This window comes from Dendrobates tinctorius, unplaced genomic scaffold (genome assembly GCF_039654945.1).
Source record: "Dendrobates tinctorius isolate UK_male_01 unplaced genomic scaffold, ASM3965494v1 ptg000048l, whole genome shotgun sequence".
Taxonomy (NCBI): Eukaryota; Metazoa; Chordata; class Amphibia; order Anura; family Dendrobatidae; genus Dendrobates; species Dendrobates tinctorius.
Window position 1 is genome coordinate 26,931,163 of NW_027361716.1, and position 24,550 is coordinate 26,955,712.

At 41.7% G+C, this 24,550-nt stretch overlaps 1 protein-coding gene across 3 annotated transcripts in view; it reads right to left on the reverse strand.

Annotated features, from left to right (window-relative positions):
* The window catches only part of EDC4 (enhancer of mRNA decapping 4), a 634,971-nt gene that overhangs the window by 128,020 nt on the left and 482,401 nt on the right, over positions 1-24,550 (reverse strand). For all 3 annotated transcript variants that reach the window (XM_073576355.1, XM_073576356.1, XM_073576357.1), the window contains 2 exons: positions 18,027-18,142; positions 12,145-12,310 (listed from right to left, as the gene is read on the reverse strand). In XM_073576355.1, coding sequence (XP_073432456.1) covers positions 12,145-12,310; positions 18,027-18,142 — 282 coding nt within the window. The remainder of the gene's footprint in view (positions 1-12,144; positions 12,311-18,026; positions 18,143-24,550) is intronic.

Sequence of the window (24,550 nt, forward strand, 5' to 3'; positions counted from 1 at the left end):
AAAAACGGATCCTGAATTTTCTTTTGAGGATCCGTTTTTTTTCCCCATTGACTTCCATTACTGGCGGATTGTGACGGATTGCCGTCCGTTGCATCCGTTTTTTTTTTTGCGGATCCGCCAAAAGTTGCTGTCCATCACCATCCTCAAAGATTTCAAAACGGAGCTTGCAACGTTTATTTTTCTGGCGGATCCTCCAGACACTAATTTAACCCGAAATTCTTTCTGGGTGCCGGACAAAAACAAAATCAATCTCTCTCTCTCTCTTTTTCCCGGCCAGCGTTTCCTTTAAATTTCCTCATTTTCAGGATCCGGCTGAAAACGGATCCTGTGCCATCCGTTCACATCAGTTGAGAACGCTTGTCTGCCTTTTTGGCGGATTTGAACTGATGCAAAAAACTGAAGTGTGAAAGAGGCCTTAGTGGTAAAATTTCATTCATTGCGTTTATTTGTGAAAAAAAGGAAATTTGGCTTAAATTTTGAAAATTTTGCAGTTTTCAAACTTTTAATTTTTGTGCCCTTAAATCAAAGATATTGCACAAAAAAACTTAATAAGTAACATTTCCCACTACATTACATCAGCATAATTTTGGAACCAAATTTTTTTTTTGTTGGGCAGTTATAAGGGTTAAAAGTTGACCAGCGATTTTTCATTTTTACAACACCATTTTTTGTTTAGGGACCACATCATATTTGAAGTGGTGACACCATTCTAAAAGTGACACCATTCTAAAAACTGCCCCCCCCAAGGTGCTCAAAACCACATTCAAGAAGTTTATTAACCCTTTAGGTGCTTCACAGGAATTTTTTGAATGTTTAAAAAAAAAAAAAAAAAAATGAACATTTAACTTTTTTTCACAAAATATTTAATTCAGGTCCAATTTTTTTTATTTTACCAAAGGTAACAGGAGAAATTGGACTGCAAAAGTTATAGTGCAATTTGTCCTGAGTACACTGATACCTGATATGTGGGGGGAACCACTGTTTCGGTGCACGGCAGAGCTCGGAAGGGAAGGAGCGCCGTTTGACTTTTTCAACGCAATATTGGCTGGAATGGAGATTGGACGCCATGTCACATTTGGAGAGCCCCTGATGTGCCTAAACAGTGGAACCCCACACAAGTGACCTTATTTTGGAAACTAGACTAGACCCCCCAAGGAACTTATCTAGATATGTGGTGAGAACCTTGAACCCCCAAGGGCTTCACAGAAGTTCATAACGTACAGCTGTACAATTAAGAAATAATTTTTTCCACAAAAATTATCTTCTTTTCACCCCCAATTTTTATTTTCCCAAGGGAAACAGGACCCCAAAAGTTATTGTGCAATTTGTCCTGAGTACGCTGATACCCCATATGTGGGGGTAAACCACTGTTTGGGCACATGGTAGAGCTCGGAAGGGAATGAGTGCCATTTGACTTTTTCAATGCAGAATTGACTTGAATCCATATCGCATTTGTAGAGCCCCTGATTTGCCTAAGAAGTTGAAACCCCCAAAAATGACCCCATTTCGTAAACAAAACCCTTCATGAATGTATCTAGATGTGTGGCGGGCACCTTGAACCCCCAGGTGTTTCACATAATTTTACAATGCTGATGTTTGAAAATGGTAAAAAAAAAAAATCCCACAAAAATGTTACTTTGGCCTCAATTTTTGTCACATTCACAAGGATAGCAGGAATAAATGGACTCCAAAATTTGTTGTGAAATTTCTCTTGAGTATACCAATACCCCATATGTGGTCAAAAACTTATTTTGAGGCACAGTGCAAAGCTCAGAAGGGAAGAAGCACCATATTGGAGTTCAGACTTTTCTGGACTGGTTTGAGGGTGCTATTTAAAATGTTAAATAGCACCCTCAAACCAGTCCAGAAAAGTCTGAACTCCAATATGGTAAAGACCCTTCCAAAAGTGATCCTATTCTACAAACTTTGCCTCTTTAATTCATCTAGCGGTGCAGTGATCATATTGACACACAGCTGTAGCACAGAATTTTATACCATTGGGCAATGTAGAAAAAAATAATTTACAGTTTTACCACCAAAATTTTGTTTTAGCCCCAGATCTTATATTTTCACACTGGGAAATGCGTAAAAATGGCATCAAAATGTATCCCACAATTTCTGCTGAATGTAGAAATACCCCATATGTGGCTTTACAGTACTGCTTAGGCAAACGGCGAGACTCGGGAGGGACAAAGCGCTATTTGCCTCATGGATCACAGATTTTCCTATAAAAGCTTGCAGACTTCATATACAGAGCCCTTAGGTGCTAGAAAAGCAGAATCCCCCCTCAAGTGACATCATTTTGGAAATTATATCCCTTTGGGAATTTATCTACAAGTGTAGTGACAATTTTCACTCAATGGGTGTTATCCAAAAACAAGCAAGAGTCGAAGTTGCTGAGTGAAAATTGTTAACTGCCATTGCAGTGCTCAGTAAGATGTAGTCACCAATACATTGTAGTGCCCAGGTCACGCTTCTGGAAACATGCACCTGTAATTTAGGAGGGTTGTAATGAGTAGAGAAATGCCAAACATGAAAAAGCTAAATGTTGTTTAGGTACACTGTGGAGATCAGAAAGGAGGGGCATTTGGATTTGAGAGCGCAGAATTTGCTGAATTTCTTATGGGAGGGGCAAGGAGCTATAGTGCTTTTTCAGAGTCTTTGTGCTACCACTAACGTAGAAGTCCCTATATTTCCATTAACAGATGATGGACCTGAGTGGGGACTTGCTTTTTTTTGTGGATTGAGCTGAAGCTTTTGTTGGAAATATTTTACGTAACATTTGAGATCATGTTTATCCGACGTTCTACGCTCAGCACTTACATTGAAGTTTCCATCTCAGAGTGATGTGATTCAGATGAAACCTACAAGGGAGCCACTCACTATAATGAGGCAGCAGCGTTAACTCTGGACTCTGTCTGGTCTCTATTCAGAGGTAAACAAAATTGTGGCAGACCGTACTTTTATGGACGCCTAATAAGACGGACACTGCCGGATCACAGGTCTGATGGTGTACACAGTGACCATGTGCCTCATTAAAGGGAATCATGTGCCTCATTAAAGGAAATCTTCCGCTGGGGATTCTATCTGAATCATATATTTCAGAGATTTACACAGAAACCCTGGGGTAAGCGCTCACCGTACACTGCAGGATTAATATGAGGCGAGCCTTAGGCTGGTTTCACATTTGCGTTTTTTTTCGCGGTAATTTAGCGCTAAATAGCGCATGCGTTTTTTTTTCCTATACTTTGCATGGGATGCGCTTATGTGCGCATACACATGCGTTTGTACGCGTTTTACCGCGCATGCGTTTTTTTGCGGTATGCGCTCGGGCGCACAAAATGCAACCTGTTGCATTTTTTGTGCGTCCGACTTGCCTCAAAAAAACGCATGCGCGCGCAATGCGTTTTTTTACAGCAAGACACCCAATATAAGTCTATGGGTGCGCATATGTGCGCATTGGCATGCTTATGTATGCTTTTTTTGCACATGCGGTTTTTTTTGTTAACCATGGAATTTAGGGGTTTGGGTTAGAGTTAGGGTTAGTTAAGGGGGTTTAGGGTTAGGGTTAGGGTTGGGGTTAGGGTCAGGGTTAGTTAGGGTTTAGGGTTTGGGTTAGGGTTAAGTATGGTTTGGTTAAGGGTTAGGGTCAGGGTTAGTTAGGGTTTGGGTTAGGGTTAAGTTTGGTTAAGGGTTAGGGTCAGGGTTAGGGTCAGGGTTAGTTAGGGTTTAGGGTTTGGGTTAGGGTTAAGTATGGTTTGGTTAAGGGTTAGGGTTAGTTAGGGTTTGGGTTAGGGTTAAGTATGGTTTGGTTAAGGGTTAGGGTCAGGGTTAGGGTTAAAAACGCTGCGTTTTTTTCATGCATGCTCATAAAAATGCTTGAAAAAAACGCAGCAGTTGTATGCTTTTGTATGCGTTTTTTCAATGCGTTTTTTTGCGGGAAAAACGCGCTGCAAAAAAAAGCAAGTGTGAAACTAGCCTCACTGTGATCTTTCGGAGACATAATTAACAAATCAACAGCAGGTGAAGAATTGGTTTTAATTTTACGCCGTTCCTCGTGCGTGTAAGTGATTAGATGACTCTATTGTTCGGGTAGGTGTGATATAGCAATACCAGATTTATAGCGGATTTTTTATGTTTGGCTGCTGTCAGACACTAAAAGATGCTTTTTATTGCAAAAAGATGATTTTGCATCCCCATGTTTAGATAGCTATAGTTTTTCAATATTTCGGCTGACACAGTGAATTGTTTGTTTTTTGTGGGGTCAGTTGATATTTTTATTGGTACCATTTTCAGGCACATGACATTTTTTGACTGCTTTCTATATAGATTTTTGTGAGAATTAACAAACCAGCAATTCAGGAATTGTCTTTTGGTGTGTGTTAAAATTGATAAAGCTGCTTTACTCTTTGGGTCAGCACAATTACAGCGATACCACATTTATATATTTTTAGAAGTTTTGCTGCTTTCACACGAAAACTATTTCATAGAAAGAAAATTATTTTTACATCACTTATTCTGAGAGCTATAACTTTTCTTTTCAGTGATATTAAGTTATGTGACACTTTTTATTTACATAAAAAAATATTGGATTCATATTTGTTCTTTTTTGTTCGATATTATGTTTGAATATTTAGACAATTTTTAATAATTTTTTTTTTCTTACATTGTCCCAGGATCTTACATCAACTTTCCCTGCCCTGATCTAATACTCTGCAGTGCTTTTGCAATGGCAGGACATTAGATCAGCGTCTCTCACACAGGTGTGTCAACCCCTGCTCTGAGCAGAAACTTACAGGCCACCGTCCCTGGGTGACACCGAGACTATCTTTCGGCCTGGGTCTTCATGGAGACCATCGTCACAATGTGGGCGCAATTGCGTTGTGCAGTTGAGAGTATAGAATGAGCTCCTTCCCTCTGCAATGCCCACCAAAGTTGCGGTCACTACTCACAGCGGCATCAGAGGTGTTAAACACCTGCGTTGGCGTTGTTGCAGGGTGTCAGCTTTCATATAGAGTTGAACCACGCATTTGATTGTGGCAGTGCTGAGCGGGAGCCCACACAATCATCTCGCCGTATATATACTACAGTTTGCAGGAATGCTTGTGAAAGGGTTAATAGGAAAGAAGAATTAGCAGATATTTCACCAAACATTATTCCCTACATTTTCTCAGGACATCATCACCTCATCATTTGTCAAGTTACAGTCAAACTACCAAAAAGTTCATCCACTGCATCTTTCAGAGGCATACGCAGGCTTTCTGGCAATTCAGTTTGGTGCCCCCCTCACCAATCCCATATGTGATTTGTACACTAAGGCTGCTTTCCCACTTACCGTGTTTTTGCGGGCTGATTTCTATGGGGCCACAAAAAATTCCACGGTGTGCCATACAGCTGTGAGGGCCGCTTTTGCGGCGGTGATAAAAGATCGAGCTTGCTTGCTCGATCATTTTCACAACGTACGAACACGGCCCCCTTTGAGAATCAATGGGGCTGCAAAAACAAACTTAAGTTAGTTTTTGCGGTGCACCGTGAGCTCTGGTTTTGCAGAACGCCGTTTTTTTTCCCCAATTCTATTTACATAGTATTGGAAAAATGAAAAACGCATGCCCGCAAGCTTTTTTACGCTCCGTTATTGCGGCAGACCATAAAAAATGCGGCGATACGGCCCGCAAAAAGGGGCCGCAATAGCGGACCGCAAAAAAAGCGGTAAGTGTAAGGCTATGTGCCCACGTTGCGTGTTAAAACACACACTTAAAACCGGACTCCTTCCCAGAAATCGCGCATTTTTTTCCGCGCGATTTCTCCACTATTGTAATAATAATAATAATAATAATCTTTATTTTTATTATTATTATTACAATCGTGGAGAAATCGCGCGGAAAAAAACGCGGAAAAAAACGGATTGTACCGCGATTCTGTTCGCGATTTTGCCGCGATTTTCTCAAGCACTTTCTAAGCGATTTGAAGCATCGCTTGGAAAGTGATTGACAGGTTGGTCACACTCGTCAAACATAGTGTTTGACAAGCGTGAGCAGCTTTTTACTATTGAGGCCGCCTAAGGTAAATATACCCCAATTTTTTTTATTTTTTTTTATCATTTTTAACATTTTATCTTTTACTATTGCGGCATCAATAGTAAAAGATAAAATGTTAAAAATGATAAAAAAATAAAAAAATCGGGGTATATTTACCTTCCGACGTCCCGCGCTGCCATCCCGGGCCTCAGCGTTCCCAGTAATGCCTTGCGAGACCTGTGATGACGTTGGTCTCGCGTTGCTATAGCGATCTCGCGAGACCACGTCATCACAGGACCTTGCCGCAAGGCATTACTGGGAACGCTTAGGCCGGGAATGCAGCGCGGGACGCCGGAAGGTAAATATACCCCGATTTTTTACAGGGGTATGGTACCCAGGGTCTGGAGGACAGTCTCCTCTCCTCCACACCGTGGGTACCAACCGCACATGAGACGCTTAACTTCCCGCATGGAAGGCATAGCCACATGTGGGAAGTAAGCGATTCTCATGCATTCCTATGGGTGCGGAATCGCGGCAATTCTTTGCGATTCCGCACAAAAGAATGATCATGATGCGTTTCCGCCGCGGAAAAAAGAGCAGCATTAGCACAGCATGTGCGGAATGCCATGGGAATGCATGGGAGGCGTTCTGTACACGATTTTTAAACGTTTTCGCGCCGAAAATCGCGGCAAAAACGCTTAAAAATCGCATCGTGGGCACACAGCCTAAAAGTATCCTTACTCATATTCTGATGAGCTGCCCTCTCTAATTCTTCCAATATTCAGTGAAAAACTGAGAAAAGCTTGAAGATAAACTTGTTTAAGGTGTCCGTAAGCATGAAAATCGCATATGAGTGAAGGGGCCATGTGATGACTGCAGAGCTGCATCCTGACAGTATGTTACATGCTGTTAAGATTGGCTGCAGGGCTTCATTTTATAATTAAATGTCTTGTCCAGGTTTGAGATGAAAGTTACAGCGCATGCACTTCACACTTAAGATTCTCTCTTGCTGGCGACAAGAGTGGATGGTTATGTCCAGGGGAAGAGTCTTGAGGAGATCATTTGCATATTCCCAGTGCCTTCTGGGATAAGTGAAGAGTCTCCGCGAGCTCAACGATCACTGGGTTTTGGCCGTTGCAGCTGAAAAGAGGAAATCGGAAAACCAGGGGAAGAGTCTTGAGGAGATCATTTGCATATTCCCAGTGCCTTCTGGGATAAGTGAAGTGTCTCCGCGAGCTCAACGATCACTGGGTTTTGGCCGTTGCAGCTGAAAAGAGGAAATCGGAAAACCAGGGGAAGAGTCTTGAGGAGATCATTTGCATATTCCCAGTACCTTCTGGGATAAGTGAAGAGTCTCCGTGAGCTCAACGATCACTGGGTTTTGGCCGTTGCACCTTATGAAGACTGGAAAGCATGTATTTGGAAATCGCCTTGCTACACTTGTAAGGAGAGCTTTAAACTAGAACAACATGGGAAGGGAAGCAAAAGACCAGAAAAAGCTATACACCTGACAAATGCTATTGAGAACTCTGCTATTACAAGTGGAAAGGAAGAACAAAGACAAAAGAATCTAATTAATAAAAATATTGGAGAAAGAGAAACCTATCACAAACTAAAATGTTTCTATACTAATGCACAAAGCATGGGCAACAAACAAGGAGAATTGGAACTACTAACACAGGAAAAGAAATATGATGTCATTGGAATCACTGAAACTTGGTGGGACAATACACATGATTGGAATACAAGACTAGAAGGATACAACTTATTTGCAAGAAACAGACTTGATAAGCGAGGAGGAGGTGTCGCACTGTATGTTAGAAAGGCGTATATCTGCACAGAGATTGAAGCTTCAGAGACTGGGAGTTCTGTGGAAACTGTTTGGGTAAGAATACAAGGACAGAACAATGGAAAGGACACCATTGTAGGCATTTACTACAGGCCGCCTATGCAAGCTGAAGATATGGATGAACTCTTTATGCATCAAATGGCCAAGTTCTCCAAAAAATATGACACAGTTGTCATGGGAGATTTCAACTATCCAGACATTTGTTGGGAATCTCTCTCAGGCAAAACTAACAGGTCAAGGAAATTCTTATCCTCTCTTGCTGACAACTTTATCTTCCAAAAGGTAGGGGAGAAAACAAGGGGAACTGCTACCTTGGATCTAATCGTTATAAACAGGGAGGAAATGGTTGAGGAGGTAAAAGTGGCTGGGACCCTAGGAGGTAGCGACCATGCTATTTTAGAATTTTGGATAACTAGAGGAGGAAGACCTGTGAAGACTCAGACGTCAAGGTTAGATTTCAGAAAGGCAGATTTTAAGGGATTCAGAAAGAGAATTGGAGGGATCCAATGGCTGGTTATCCTTAAAGACAAAAATGTCCAGGAAGGATGGGAAATCTTGAAAAATGAAATTCTCAAAGCACAGTTGTTAACAATTCCGAAAAGAGGGAAGAATAGGAAGCATTTAAGGAAACCAGGATGGATGAACACAGAACTTAAGCACATTCTAAAAAGGAAGAAAAAAATGTTTATAAAATGGAAAGAGGGAGGCATATCTAAAGAAGAATATAATGCTGTCTGCAGAACCTGCAGGGCACAAATCAGATTAGCTAAAGCTGAAAATGAATTGAGGCTTGCAAGAGATGTCAAAAGCAATAATAAAGGATTTTGGGGATATGTCAAAAGTAAAAGAAAAGTCAAAGATGCTATAGGATTTTTACAGGATGAAAATGATGAAATGGTAAGACAGGATGTTGAGAAGGCTGAGCTTTTAAATTCCTATTTTGCATCTGTTTTCTCTCAGAAAGGAAATGTAACATCCACTGTTCTTCACTGTCCTATTAAGGGAATAGAAGAATCCAGGATATCTATAAACAGAAAGATAGTGAGGAAACACTTAGCTAACCTAAATGAATTCAAGTCTCCAGGTCCAGATGAATTACACCCCAGAGTACTGAAGGAGATAGCAGAAGAAATTTTTGAACCCCTCTCCATAATCTTTGAAAATTCTTGGAGAACAGGAGAAGTGCCAGAAGACTGGAGAAGAGCAAATGTTGTTCCTATCTTCAAAAAGGGGAAGAAGGTGGACCCAGGCAACTATAGGCCGGTGAGTCTGACTTCTATACCAGGAAAGATCTTTGAACATATTATTAAACAACATGTATGTCAGTACCTGGATAAGAATGAAGTGATTAAACAGAGTCAGCATGGGTTTGTAACTAATAAGTCATGTCAGACTAACTTAATGTCCTTCTATGACGGAATCACTGATTGGGTGGATCAAGGAAATGCTGTAGATATAGTATATCTTGACTTCAGCAAAGCATTTGACAAAGTCTCTCATACAATCCTTATTGAAAAAATGACTAAGTATGGAATGGACAAGGCAACTGTTAGGTGGATTCATAACTGGCTTAGTGATCGGACCCAAAGAGTGGTCGTAAATGGCTGCACATCCAGTTGGAAGAATGTCTCAAGTGGGGTACCACAGGGCTCTGTCCTGGGCCCTGTATTGTTCAACATCTTTATCAACGATTTAGATGAAAGAATTGAGGGTAAACTGATTAAATTTGCTTATGACACAAAGCTAGGAGGGATAGCTAATACTAGAGAAGAGAGAGAGCGGATTCAAAAAGATATAAATAAACTGGAGAAGTGGGCAGCAACTAACAGAATGGTTTTTAACAGGGAGAAATGCAAAGTACTACATCTGGGCAATAAAAATGAAAAAAGCATATACAGAATGGGAGGAATAGGGCTAAGTGACAGCACATGTGAAAAAGACTTGGGTATACTAATAGATCACAGACTGAATATGAGTCAACAGTGTGAGGCAGCAGCAAAAAAGGCAAATGCAATTCTAGGATGTATTAACAGAAGCATACAGTCTAGATCACGTGAAGTCATTATTTCCCTCTACTCCTCTTTGGTCAGACCTCATCTGGAATATTGTGTCCTGTTTTGGGCACCACATTTTAAAAAAGACATCAACAAACTGGAGCAAAATCAGAAAAGAGCGACCAGAATGGTGACCGGTCTGCAAACCCTGTCTTATGAGGAAAGGTTGCAGGATTTGGGAATGTTTAGTTTGCAAAAGAGAAGACTGAGAGGAGACTTAATAGCTGTCTACAAATATCTAAAGGGCTGTCACATTGTAGAAGGATCAACTTTATTCTCATTTGCACAAGGAAAGACTAGAAGCAATGGGATGAAACTGAATGGGAGGAGACACAGATTAGATATTAGAAAAAACTTTTTGACAGAGTGATCAATGAGTGGAACAGGCTGCCACGAGAAGTGGGGAGTTCTCCTTCAATGGAAGTCTTTAAACAGAGGCTGGACAGACATCTAACTGGGATGATTTAGCGAATCCTGCTTTGAGCAGGGGGTTGGACCAGATGGCCCAGGAGGTCCCTTCCAACTCTACGATTCTATGATTCTAAGTATTTGATTTATATACTTCTGTCCACATTCCAACTAGACATGTCAGGCCTTGCTAAATTAATTTTCATTGAGTTCTCTCGTCGGCATGTGACCGCATGTATGCAAATCACCGACACAAGAGAATCCTGACAACATGCAGTGCACACTGTGAGAATTCACAAGTCTGCAGGTACATGGAATGACTGCAGACTCAGCACAAACTTTGACAAACCCTTTAATGATCTTAACAAATAAAAAGATGAGCATTAGTCAGTGTCACAAAAAAAACATTTACATCCAGGTACCTGATAGATGATGATGTCTCTGGAGTCGTTCTCTTTCTTTTCTTCATCTTGTCCAGACCCCATGATGACTTTTCTCATCCATATCCCGTCTCTGCAGACTTCCTTTTTCTTAGGGCCCCTGCAACACATCTTCACATGATGCCCTTAAAGATAGATGTGCCATTATAAAGCTCATGAATAAAAATATGTGCCCTACACTGAGCCCCTAAATAAATAATTGCCTCTCACGATATTCCCTGCACAAAATATGACCCCACACTGTCCCTCTTCTGGTACTTGCACTTCACACACTGCCCTCTCCTTTCCATACCGGCCCCCCCTCTTCACACCATCCTCTCACACTGTGTCCCCCCTATAGGGCCCAGTCTCTACACTGTGCATCCTCATCACACTCTTCCTCCTCCTTGGCATTACACTGCCCCCCACACTACTCAGTCTCTATTCAGTGCCCACTCACACTTTTCTCCCCCCATACTGTTTACGCACACATTTGCCCCTCCATCCCCATGTGCGCCCCCCGTTAGCCATACTGTCTCCTCACATATTTATCCCCTCGCTCTCCATACTGTGTCTGCACAAATCCAGTCACCCTCGCACACAGAATAAATCCCCCCTCCACACCAAATAGATCCCACTCCACACAGAATAGATCCCCCTCACACTGCTTAAATCCCCCCTTCAACACTGCATATACCTCCTCTTCTACACTGCATAAATCCCACCTCCACACTGAATAAATCCCACACAAAGAATAAATTCCCCCACAGATAAGGAATAAATCACCTCATACACAAATAATAAATCTACCCATCTATGCAGAATCTTCGGTGTCTTCAGCTCCACAGCCACAGGAGCACTTACCACTGATCTTCCTTTCACTTCTGCGCGCCGGCAAAAGACGTCAGCAGCGTGATCACATGACCTGATCATACTGCTGACGTAGCTCTGACACGGCAGTCAGAGCTTCAATTGTACTCGCGCCTGAAAGATGCAAGTACAATTGATCACTGTACTTTGAGCTGAAGCTGATCAGTGTTTGCTGCCAGCCGGCTCAGAGAACGGCTGACACCAAGTCAGGGGGAGGCGGAATGCATCTGCCAGGGGAGACATTCCAGACTGCAGGGCCCAACTGCGCCCCGAGCACATGCCCCGGCTGCCCCGCTTATATACGCCTCTGGCTTCTTCCACCCTGGATTATCTATGTGCAGCTGGTCAGGCTGTAGAAGAGAGAATAGCACATAATCCATCTTCCATTGCTTGTACAGAGATTTGTGCTAACATCATTCAGACACCTATGTACATTGGTGGCATAAACAAATACAGTTTTTCTTTTCATTCTAGAAACAGAAAATATTTAAAACCATATATAATGTATTAAAAATCCAAAAACTTACACTCTTGGGTGCCTTGCTTGAAGCTGCTGTTTATTTGCTGAAACATGGACTGACAACCCTTCTCAAACGCTGGAAGGATAGTATGTTGGAAAGCTTCTCTGTAGGCTGTATGGATAGTTACATGAAGTGCATCAGCAACTGATCGACCAATAGCATCTGTGATGTTCTGCAAAAGAAAAAAATATATACATAATTTAGTTTAAAAAAAACTACAAAAACACAAAAAATCATGTTAAAATGGGACACTATTTTATGCAGTTAACACCATTTCAATAGTTACATTTATAAGCCAAAGCTTTAAAACTTTTAAGTGTGTTTTCCAAAATATGAAACTTAAAACACGATAGAAGAGGAAAATGTTTACTTATTTCATTCACAGTTGAAATTGAAGCATCGTTCTGATCTCAAATGCCCCATCTATTTATATAATTGCCTTGTATTTTTTTCCTTTCCTGTTCTGTCCAGATGTCCCGGTATCCCAGAATTCCAAGCAGAGGAAGTTCACCGACTGCCATATTGGGACACCCAGTTGATGGGTGTCTCAATATGGAAACTGCTGCTGGTACCAATCTATTGCGCGATACCACCAGAGGAACACCGTCGCACTACACACACGCGCTCAATACGCCGTACGCACCATACTCACATTCACACAGCCTCTTGCGCGGTACCACCAGCGGGAAGCCGTCGCACTGCGCGAATTCCGAGCCGGTGTAGTTAATCATTCGGCTGATCCCGGGGGCAGATGCGCGACATGTCTACAGGCAGAGGAAGCCGCTTACATTAAAGGGGTTTTCCCACAAAGGAAAGTTCATTTTAAAAATTGTCTGTGTCTGACTGTGTACGGAGCATACCACATCTCCTGGGCAGGGGAGGAAGCAAAAGACAATACTGACATTACAGCAGGGGATCAGAGGTAAAATTTGTGAGGTAAAATATTTCACTGACTGTTTTTAAACAATATTTTACCTCCCAAAATACATCCTCTGCGATCTCCTGCTGTAATGTCAGTATTCTCTTTTGCTTCCTCCCCTGCCCAGGAGCTGTGGTGTGTTCTGTACATGGTCAGACACAAGGGTGAGAGAAACAGAGCACAGGGGGGAGACAGCTCAAACGAGACAGCACATGAGGGGATAACACAGCACAGGAAGGAGAGAGACAGCAGACAAGGGGTAGACAAATCAAAAAAAAGAGAACAGATGAGAGAAGCCAGCACATGGGGAAAGAGAGAGTGGATAGGTGGGTGAGCACATGGGGGGAGAAATTCTCAAGGCTGCCCCCATCGTGACATTACCGCCCTCCCGATGCGAGAGCATCGGGCCTCCATCTAGACTAATATACTGTATATTTACCTTCACAGATAAAAACAGGACATAGATCACGTGGTCAAGTGTAGAAACTACGCATTTCAAACATGCTAGGTGTTCTTTCTCAAAGTTACATTAAAAGCACATGGTAGCACCCAAAAACAATAATTATTATATAATTATTGTTTTTGTTTGCTACCATCTGTTTTTAATTGTTTTTGTCATGTGGTTCTTTGGAAATTTTCTATTGGTTGTGATTTATTTAAAACCATGTCCTTTTATTGAAAATGTAGCTGTGAGAAAGAACACCTAGCGTGTCTGAAACGCGTAAGCTGCCACACTTGACCAAGTGAACTATGTCCTGTCTCATCCTGTTTTTATCTGTGAACTGTCCACCTCAAATTCTCCACCACCCCTTCTGCTGCTGAGCACTGGTAGGTACTTGATAGCTTGATTTTAGGCAGTTTTTTTCTTCTGCACCATGTATGTGTGTGCATCCTGCAGCTGCTGAGCACTGGTCAGTGATGCACTTCATTGATCGGTATCCGTACTCTGTTTTGCCAGGACTTTTTTTTCCTGTCCAGTGCCCCCTCCTTTGTACTACCTTCGTGCATATGTCCTAGAGCCACTGATCACTGACTATCGTCACTCATCAGCATCTGGTACTCAATGTCTGTTTTTTTTTGTAATCTCTAAATGTAAACTCGAATGTAGGTGTTCAGTGTAGAGCGTCCGATAAAAAAAGGTTTTCTTTTTGCATCAGATAATTTTGAGAGATATAATCTATTTTATTTTTCTGCTGACAGTCATGCGAGGGCTTATTTTTTGCAGGATGAGTTTTCTATTGGTACCATTTTTGGGCACATCACATTTTTTGATCATTTTCTATTATATTCTGCTTTTTGAAAGGCAGAATTAAAAAAACCAAGCAATTTAGGAATTGTTTTCTATGCCATTCACCAGATGGTAAAAGTGATAAGGCAGCTTTATTTTTGGGTCAATATGATAACAGCGATATCACATTTGTATAGTTTTTTTTAATGTTTTGCTGATTTTCTTGTTGATTGAGCTGAACGAGGGCTTGTTTTTTGCTGGATAAGGTGACGTTTTCAGGAATACAATTTCTATTTACATACCACTTTTTGATCACATTTCATTCTACGTTTTGTTCAGCTGTATGATGGAAAAAAGTTTTTGCTAAGCTATATCTTTATTTTATGGTGTTCACTTAAAGGGAATCTGTCACCTCATTTTTCCGATATGAGATGCGGCCATTGCCATCAGGGACTTACAGTTAGGTCCATATATATTTGGACAGAGAACATTTTTCTAGTTTTGGTTCTAGACATTACCACAATAAATTTTAAACAAAACAATTCAGATGCAGTTGAAGTTCAGACTTTCAGCTTTCATTTGAGGGTATCCACATTAAAATTGGATGAAGGGTTTAGGAGTTTCAGCTCCTTAACATGTGCCTCCCTGTTTTTAAAGGGACCAAAAGTAATTGGACAGATTAATTAATTGTAAATAAAATGTTAATTTCTAGTACTTGGTTGAAAACCCTTTGTTGGCAATGACTGCCTGAAGTCTTGAACTCATGGACATCACCAGACACTGTGTTTCCTCCTTTTTGATGCTCTGCCAGGCCTTCACTGCGGTGGTTTTCAGTTGCTGTTTGTTTGTGGGCCTCTCTGTCTGAAGTTTAGTCTTTAACAAGTGAAATGCATGCTCAATTGGGGTGAGATCAGGTGACTGACTTGGCCATTCATTCAAGAATATTCCACTTCTTTGCTTTAATAAACTCCTGGGTTGCTTTGGCTTTATGTTTTGGGTCATTGTCCATCTGTAGTATGAAACGACGACCAATCAGTTTGGCTGCATTTGACCGGATCTGAGCACATAGTATGGCTCTGAATACCTCAGAATTCATTCGGCTGCTTCGGTCCTGTGTCACATCATCAATAAACACTAGTGACCCAGTGCCACTGGCAGCCATGCATGCCCAAGCCATCACACTGCCTCCGCTGTGTTTTACAGATGATGTGGTATGCTTTGGATCATGAGCTGTACCACACCTGCGCCATACTTTTTTCTTTCCATTATTCTGGTAGAGGTTGATCTTGGTTTCATCTGTCCAAAGAATGTTCTTCCAGAACTGTGCTGGCTTTTTTAGATGTTTTTTAGCAAAGTCCAGTCTAGCGTTTTTATTCTTGATGCTTATGAGTGGCTTGCACCGTGCAGTGAACCCTCTGTATTTACTTTCATGCAGTCTTCTCTTTATGGTAGATTTGGATATTGATACGCCTACCTCCTGGAGAGTGTTGTTCACTTGGTTGGCTGTTGTGAAGGGGTTTCTCTTCACCATGGAGACTATTCTGCGATCATCCACCACTGTTGTCTTCCGTGGGCGCCCAGGTCTTTTTGCACTGATGAGTTCACCAGTGCTTGCTTGCTTTCTTTCTCAGGATGTACCGAACTGTAGATTTTGCCACTCCTAATGTTGTAGCAATTTCTCAGATGGGTTTTTTCTGTTTTTGAAGCTTAAGGATGGCTTGTTTCACCCTGCATGGAGAGCTCCTTTGACCGCATGTTTCCTGCACAACAAAACCTTCCAAATGCAAGCACCACACCTCAAATCAACTCCAGGCCTTTTATCTGCTTAATTGAGAATGACATAACGAAGGGATTGCCCACATCTGTCCATGAAATAGCCTTGGAGTCAATTGTCCAATTACTTTTGGTCCCTTTAAAAACAGGGTAGCACATGTGAAGGAGCTGAAACTCCTAAACCCTTCATCCAATTTTAATGTGAATACCCTTAAATGAAAGCTGAAAGTCTGAACTTCAACTGCATCTGAATTGTTTTGTTTAAAATTCATTGTGGTAATGTCTAGAACCAAAATTAGAAAAATGTTGTCTCTGTCCAAATATATATGGACCTAACTGTATCTACAGCATTCTATAATGCTGTAGATAAGCCCCCGATGTAACCTGAAAGATAAGAAAAACTAGTTAGATTATACTCATCCCAGGGTCCAGTCCGGTGCCTCCCATCTTCTAGCGATGACATCCTCCTCCTTACTTCTGCCGCGGCTCCTGTGCAGGCGTACTTTATCTGCCCTGTTGAAGGCAGAGCAGAGTACTGCAGTGTGCAGGCGCCGGTCCTCTCTGACCTTTCCCGGCGCCTGCGCACTGCAGTACTCTGCTGTCCTCAACAGGGCAGATAAAGTACGCCTGCGCAGAAGTTGTGGCAGAAGTAAGGATTAGGCTAAGGGTTGGGGATAAAATTAGGGTTAGGGCTAAAGTTTATGGTTAGGGTTGAGACTAAAGTTGGGGGTTGAGATTAGAATTAGAGTTGGGATTAGGACTTGGATTAGGGTTAGGGGTGTGATAGGGCTAGGTTTGTGGTTAGGATTATGGTTAGGGGCATTCCAGAGTAATAACCTCATAAAGTGACAGTGGTCAGAATTGTAAAAATTGGCTTGGTCATTAAGTAGCAAATTGTCTCTGTCAGTAAGGGGTTAAACTCTCAATGAGACTTCAACTATTACTTCTCAAATCACTGTGCCAATGCCTTGCAATACATTAAAGCTGTCAGTGTGACACTGGCAGAACGTGTGGTATTAGGCCATGCTCCAGGCATGGTCAAAAGGGCACCTTAGATGGCAATTAAAAAGAAAAGCGCTCCTAGTGCGGGTTGACCATTGTTTGCCTTGTGAAAAGTGAGTTGTGACACTCACCTGTTCACGTTTTGCAAGCCAGGCACAATGCGGATGATCGACTGAGCACTCTCTGTATGACTTATAGGCCAGCTGGCCTTGATACTAAGGAATGAGATTACAATCTCATCCTTTAGTTGGCAGGGCTATCAGGACAAGGAGTGGGTCCCAGTAATCAACCACTTTTATATGCTATAACCATTATTGATATGTATGGATACGCCATCAATATGAAAGTAATGGACAACTTCTTTAAGCCAAGCTCTGAGGGGCGATCGTGCCATAATCGCCATGATGTAACTATGTCAATATGCGGGAACGCCTTCTAGACCATGACATACAATTACATCATATGTCAGGAAGGGGGTTAAAGATGCAAAGATTTTTTTTTTTTTTTTTAATAAATCTGTGTATATGTGCATGTAGTATAAATCTAGTGTGTCAATTTACTGACCTTCACATAGTAAGTATAGTAACACATACTATATAAACACATATACACAAATTTAAGAAAAAAAAAATAATCAGAGTGCTTCTTTAATGTGGCTTTATACAATTATGTTAAAAAATAAATTTATATCGTCCGTTTCTCTGGGGTATATCATTTTTCATTTTAAATTATGTACATTGTATTATATTTTGCTGTTAAATTGTATGTATGGAATATGGCAACATGTTGGTAGATTTATACAACAAAATTTATCAGATATAAAAAATATACATTCGGTACATTCCATGAGTAATTTGTGTATCATAAAGCACATGCAGTATTGATTTTGGATAAGTGATGAATGATCCAAGTTTAGTCCCACTGAAACACCTATCGTGAAACGCCTACAGTGAAATAATTCTTTACCTTGGATTTGACCATTTTGGCAATGTTTTCTTTTAGAGATCCCTCAACAGATGTCAGTTTTGCGCCAATTGTGCTGCCAAGCTGTCCAGTGACTGGGTCCAGACTCTTACTGATGCCTTTGAAAACAAATATAAAGTTTAAATAAAAAATAAATAAATAAAAAATAAAGTTTACTTTAAATACACAAACATTTTGGAAATATAAAGCTGGAACTCTCCAGAATGTATACCACCATCACACAATAACCATTTTAAGTTGAAAAAAAAGCTGTTAAGAGTGGAGTTGAACATTACATTTTGTAAAACTCAAAGCATAGTCTTGTGTCGCACATTTGTACCATGTTTTGTAGATGATGTAATGAGACTTAAAGGGGTGTTACCATCTCTAAGACCCTATGCCAAAGTGTAGTAGGAGTAAAAATAATATTAGAAAAAAAACTCCAATTACAAATGTAGTAAACGTCTTCTGATTCGCTATGTCGCTAACCCAATGTGGGATATTGCAGTAACTTGCATATACAGTCATATGTTAAAGTTTGGGCACCCCTATTAATGTTAGCCTTTTTTCTTTATAACAATTTTGGTTTTTGCAACAGCTATTTCAGTTTCACATATCTAATAACTGATGGACTCAGTTATATTTCTGGATTCAAATGAGGTTTATTGTACTAACAGAAAATGTGCAATCTGCATTTAAACAAAATTTGACGGGTGCAAAAGTATGGGCACCCTTATTTTCTTGATGTGAACACTCCTAACTACTTTTTACTGACTTCCTGAAGCACTAAATTGGTTTTGTAACCTCATTGAGCTTTGAACTTCATAGCCAGGTGTATCAAATCATGAGAAAAGGTATATAAGGTGGCCACTTGCAAGAAGTTCTCCTATTTGATTCTCCTATGAAGAGTGGCATCATGGGCTCCTCAAAACAACTCTCAAATGATCTGAAAACAAAGATTATTCAACATAGCTTTTCAGGGGAAGGATACAAAAAGTTGTCTCAGAGATTTAACCTGTCAGTTTCCACTGTGAGGAACATAGTAAGTAAATGGAAGAACACAGGTACAGTTCTTGTTAAGCCCAGGTGGCAGGCCAAGAAAAATATCAGAAAGGCAGAGAAGAATGGTGAGAACAGTCAAGGACAATCCACAGACCACCTCCAAAGACCTGCAGCATCATCTTGCTGCAGATGGTGTCACTGTGCATTGGTCAACAATACAGCGCACTTTGCACAAGGAGAAGCTGTGTGGGAGAGTGATGCGAAAGAAGCCGTTTCTGCAAGCACGCCACAAACAGAGCCGCCTGAGGTATGCAAAAGCACATTTGGACAAGCCAGTTACATTTTGGAAGAAGGTCCTGTGGACTGATGAAACAAAGATTGAGTTGTTTGGTCATACAAAAAGGCGTTATGCATGGAGGCTAAAAAACACAGCATTCCAAGAAAAACACTTGCTACCCACAGTAAAATTTGATGGAGGTTCCATCATGCTTTGGGGCTGTGTGGCCAATGCCGGCACCGGGAATCTTGTTAAAGTTGAGGGTCGCATGGATTCAACTCAGTATCAGCAGATTCTTGACAATAATGTGCAAGAATCAGTGACGAAGTTGAAGTTACGCAGGGGATGGATATTTCAGCAAGACAATGATCCAAAACACCACTCCAAATCTACTCAGGCATTCATGCAGAGGAACAATTACAATGTACTGGAATGGCCTTCCCAGTCCCCAGACCTAAATATCATTGAACATCTGTGGGATGATTTGAAGCGGGCTGTCCATGCTCGGCGACCATCAAACTTAACTGAACTGGAATTGTTTTGTAAACAGGAATGGTCACAAATACCTTCATCCAGGATCCAGGAACTCATTAATAGCTACAGGAAGCGACTAGAGGCTGTTATTTTTGCAAAAGGAGGATCTACAAAATATTAATGTCACTTTTATGTTGAGGTGCCCATACTTTTGCACCGGTCAAATTTTGATAAAATGCAGATTGCACATTTTCTGTTAGTACAATAAACCTCATTTGAATCCAGAAATATAACTGAGTCCATCAGTTAATAGATATATGAAACTGAAATAGCTGTTGCAAAAACCAAAATTGTTATAAAGAAAAAAGGTTAACATTAATAGGGGTGCCCAAACTTTAACATATGACTGTACATGCTTGTGACCACTAACAACTGTCACTACATGAGTGGCCCTAATCAAACATACACAAGTAACTGCAATGCTTTACATGGGGTAATCAACATAATGTATCAGAAGAACTATACTTCATTTCTAATTGGAGGTGTTTACTAATATTATTAGTACACTTACTACTCATTGAGATAGGACTTTGGAGATGGAAATATCCCTTTAATATGAAGCAAACCTGAACAAAAAAAAAAAAAGGCTTGTTAAGAGTTATCCCTATTTGAGCAAAATATGATCATCATGTATCTACAGTGCACGGCTACCTCTGGGAGTTGAAAAAAAAAAACCCAACTTCATCCCAACATGACATTTTAGAGACCCATTCTTTGAAAAGGTAACAACTTGCACTTAAGAATTTTTTAACATTTTTTATATGATGAATCAAAAAAAATTTAGGCCAACTTAGACTTTAAAAAAACTTGGGGAAAATAAATTTGAGGACTACGGCGCAGCTTGAAGTTGCTGTTGCTAATTGATGATGACACTCTTGAGACATCAAGAAGTTACCCCACTATTAGCAGTGTAATATGGGGGATAAAACAGCAAATAAAATTGGGAAAAACTTAGTATACGACTCTGGGGCTTCTATCAGGAAGAGCCTAAGGGTGTGTGCACACGCTGCGGAATGCTCTGCGGATTTGTCCGCGTGGATTTAGTAAAATCCGCAGGTTAATCCGCAGGTCAGAAGACCTGCGGTTTATCTGCGGATTAGCCAGCGGTTTTGCCCTGCGGTTCATCATCTCTACAATGGAGCAGATGGCAAACCGCAGCGGAATCCGCAGAAAGAATTGACATGTACAACGCAGCTGATTCTGCTGCGGTTCCGCAGGGCCATATCCGCTGCGGATCCACAGCGTGTGCACACATTCTTAAGGTCCACGGCTGTAAACACTTAGACACTCCTGCATTCTTAACCTGTATTACATAAGGACTGAGCAGAAACGATGCACAGGTTGGCTATGAGAAGTACAGCAAATACCACTACTGATCAGACTGAAGGCACATAGGACACCACCTAAACTATAGCTATGATCAGACTCGGATTGGCAGCATGCCAAGGAGGGCAGATGCCCAGTGGGCCGGCGGCTCTAAACTACAAAATAGGCCGCCGGCCCTTTAAAACCTAAGACTTAAGATAAAAAGGTCAGCATACCTGCCTGTGTGTGTGCTCCCAGGGAGAGAGAGGGAAGCAGCTCCAGTCAGCACAGTGACAGCTTCCCCTACTCTTATCTGCTTCACTGGCAGAGAAGGAAAGACCCAGCGGGGGATGTGCCGGGAGAGTGCATCTCTGAGCAGGGGAAGCTGAAGAGCTGGCCTCCCCTGCACCACAGAGGAGTGTTTGTGAGGTGTGTATGAGGTATCTGTTGTGTGTGTGTGGTAGCTGTAGTGTGAGTGTGTAATACTTGTAACGTGTGTGGTATCTGTAGTGTATGTGTAATACTTGTGTGTGTGGTATATGTAGTGTGTGAGTATGTAATACTTGTAACTTGTGTGTGGTATCTGTAGTGTGTGTGTAATACTTGTGTGCGTGGTATCTGTAGTGTGTGTGAGTATGTAATACTTGTAACTTGTGTGTGGTATCTGTAGTGTGTGTGTAATACATTTGTGCGTGGTATCTGTAGTGTGTGCGAGTATGTAATACTTGTAACTTGTGTGTGGCATCTGTAGTGTGTGTGTAATTCTTGTTTGTGTGGTATCTGTAGTGTGTGAGAGTATGTAATACTTGTGTGTGTGGTATCTGTAGTGTGTGTGAGTATGTAATACTTGTAACTTGTGTGTGACATCTGTAGTGTGTGTGTAATACTTGTGTGTGGTATCTGTAGTGTGTGTGAGTATGTAATACTTGTAACTTGTGTGTGGCATCTGTAGTGTGTGTGTAATTCTTGTTTGTGTGGTATCTGTAGTGTGTGAGAGTATGTAATACTTGTGTGTGTGGTATCTGTAGTGTGTGTGAGTATGTAATACTTGTAACTTGTGTGTGACATCTGTAGTGTGTGTGTAATACTTGTGTGTGGTATCTGTAGTGTGTGTGAGTATGTAATACTTGTAACTTGTGTGTGTGGCATCTGTAGTGTGTGTGTAATTCTTGTTTGTGTGGTATCTGTAGTGTGTGAGAGTATGTAATACTTGTGTGTGTGGTATCTGTAGTGTGTGTGAGTATGTAATACTTGTAACTTGTGTGTGACATCTGTAGTGTGTGTGTAATACTTGTGTGTGGTATCTGTAGTGTGTGTGAGTATGTAATACTTGTAACTTGTGTGTGTGGCATCTGTAGTGTGTGTGTAATTCTTGTTTGTGTGGTATCTGTAGTGTGTGAGAGTATGTAATACTTGTGTTTGCGGTATCTGTAGCGTGTGTGTGTTTGTGCAATACTTGTGTGCGGTATCAGTAGCGTGTGTGTGTAATACTTCTGTGCGCAGGATCTGTAGTGTGTATGTAATACGTGTGTGTGCTATCTGTAGTGTGTGTGTAAAAAGTGTGTGTGGTATCTGTAGTGTGTATGTGTGTGGTATCTGTAGTGTGTGCAATACTTGTGTGTGTATGGTATCTGTGGAGTGTGAGTGTGTAATACTTGTGTGTGCAGTATCTGTAGTGTGTGTGTGTGTGTAATACTTTTATGTGCAGTATCTGTAGTGTGTGTGGCATCTGTAGTGTGTAATACTTGTGTGCACGGTATCTGTAATGTGTGTGTAATACTTGGGTGTGTGTGGTATCTGTAGTGTGTGTGTGTCATACTTGTATATGATGTGCAACTGCTGAGCATTCTGTTGTACAGCACGTGTACTAAGTACATGTATGAATGTCTGTGCGACAATATGATGTGTATGTAATGGGCCTGTGTTGTCCAGCATGCGTGCTGTGTACATGTATGATGTGGGGGCCTGTGTATGTATATCAGGTGCATGTAATGATCCTCTGTTGTCCAGTGTGTGCTGTGTATATTTGTGTGTGTCCATGTGACTATATCAGGTGTATGTAATGGGCCTGTGTTGCCCAGAGTGTGTGCTGTGTACTTGTGTGTAAGTTTCAATATTTATATACACTGCTCAAAAAATAAAGGGAGCACTTAAATAACAGAATATAACTCCAAGTAAATCAAACTTCTGTGAAATCAAACTGTCCACTTAGGAAGCAACATTGATTGACAATCAATTTCACATGCTGTTGTGCAAATGGAATAGACAACAGATGGAAATTATTGGCAATTATCAAGACACCCTCAATAAAGGAGTGGTTCTGCAGGTGGGGACCACAGACCACATCTCAGTACCAATGCTTTCTGGCTGATGTTTTGGTCACTTTTGAATGTTGGTTGTGCTTTCACATTCGTGGTAGCATGAGAAGGACTCTAGAACCCACACAAGAGGCTCAGGTAGTGCAGCTAATCCAGGATGGCACATCAATGCGAGCTGTGGCAAGAAGGTTTGCTGGGTCTGTCAGCATAGTGTCCAGAGGCTGGAGGCGCTACCAGGAGACGTGGAGGGGGCCGTAGGAGGGCATCAACCCATAAGCAGGACCGCTACTTCCGCCTTTGTGCAAAAAGGAACAGGAGGCGCACTGCCAGAGCCCTGCAAAATGACCTCCAGCAGGCCACAAATGTACATGTGTCTGCACAAACGGTTAGAAACTAACATCCACAGATGGGGTTTGTGCGCATAGCCCAACACCATGCAGGACACATGGCATTTGCCAGAGAACACCAGGAATGGTAAAATAGCCAATGGCGCCCTGTGCTCTTCAGATGAAAGCAGGTTCACACTAAGCACATGTGACAGACGTGACAGAGTTTGGAGATGCCTTGGAGAGCAATCTGCTGCCTGCAACATCCTTCGGCATGACCAGTTTGGCAGTGGGTCAGTAATGGTGTGGGGTGGCATCTCTTTTGGATGGCCGCACAGCCCTCCATGTGCTCGCCAGAGGTAGCCTGACTGCCATTAGGTGCCGAGATGAGATTCTCAGACCCCTTGTGAGACCATATGCTGGTGCGGTTGGCCCTGGGTTCCTTCTAATGCAGGAAATGCCAGACCTCATGAGGCTGGAGTGTGTCAGCAGTTCCTGCAAGATGAAGGCATTGAAGCTATGGACTGGCCCACCAGTTCCCCAGACCTGAATCCGACTGAGCACATCTGGGACATGTCTCGCTCCATCCACCAACGTCACGTTGCACCACAGACTGTCCAGGAGTTGGCGGATGCTTCAGGTCTGAGAGGTGGTCCCTCAGGAGATCATCTGCCGCCTCATCAGAAGCATGTCCTTGCGATGAACAGAAGGGAAGGTCATACAGGCCCGTGGAGTCCATACACAATACTGAGCATCTTTTCCTTG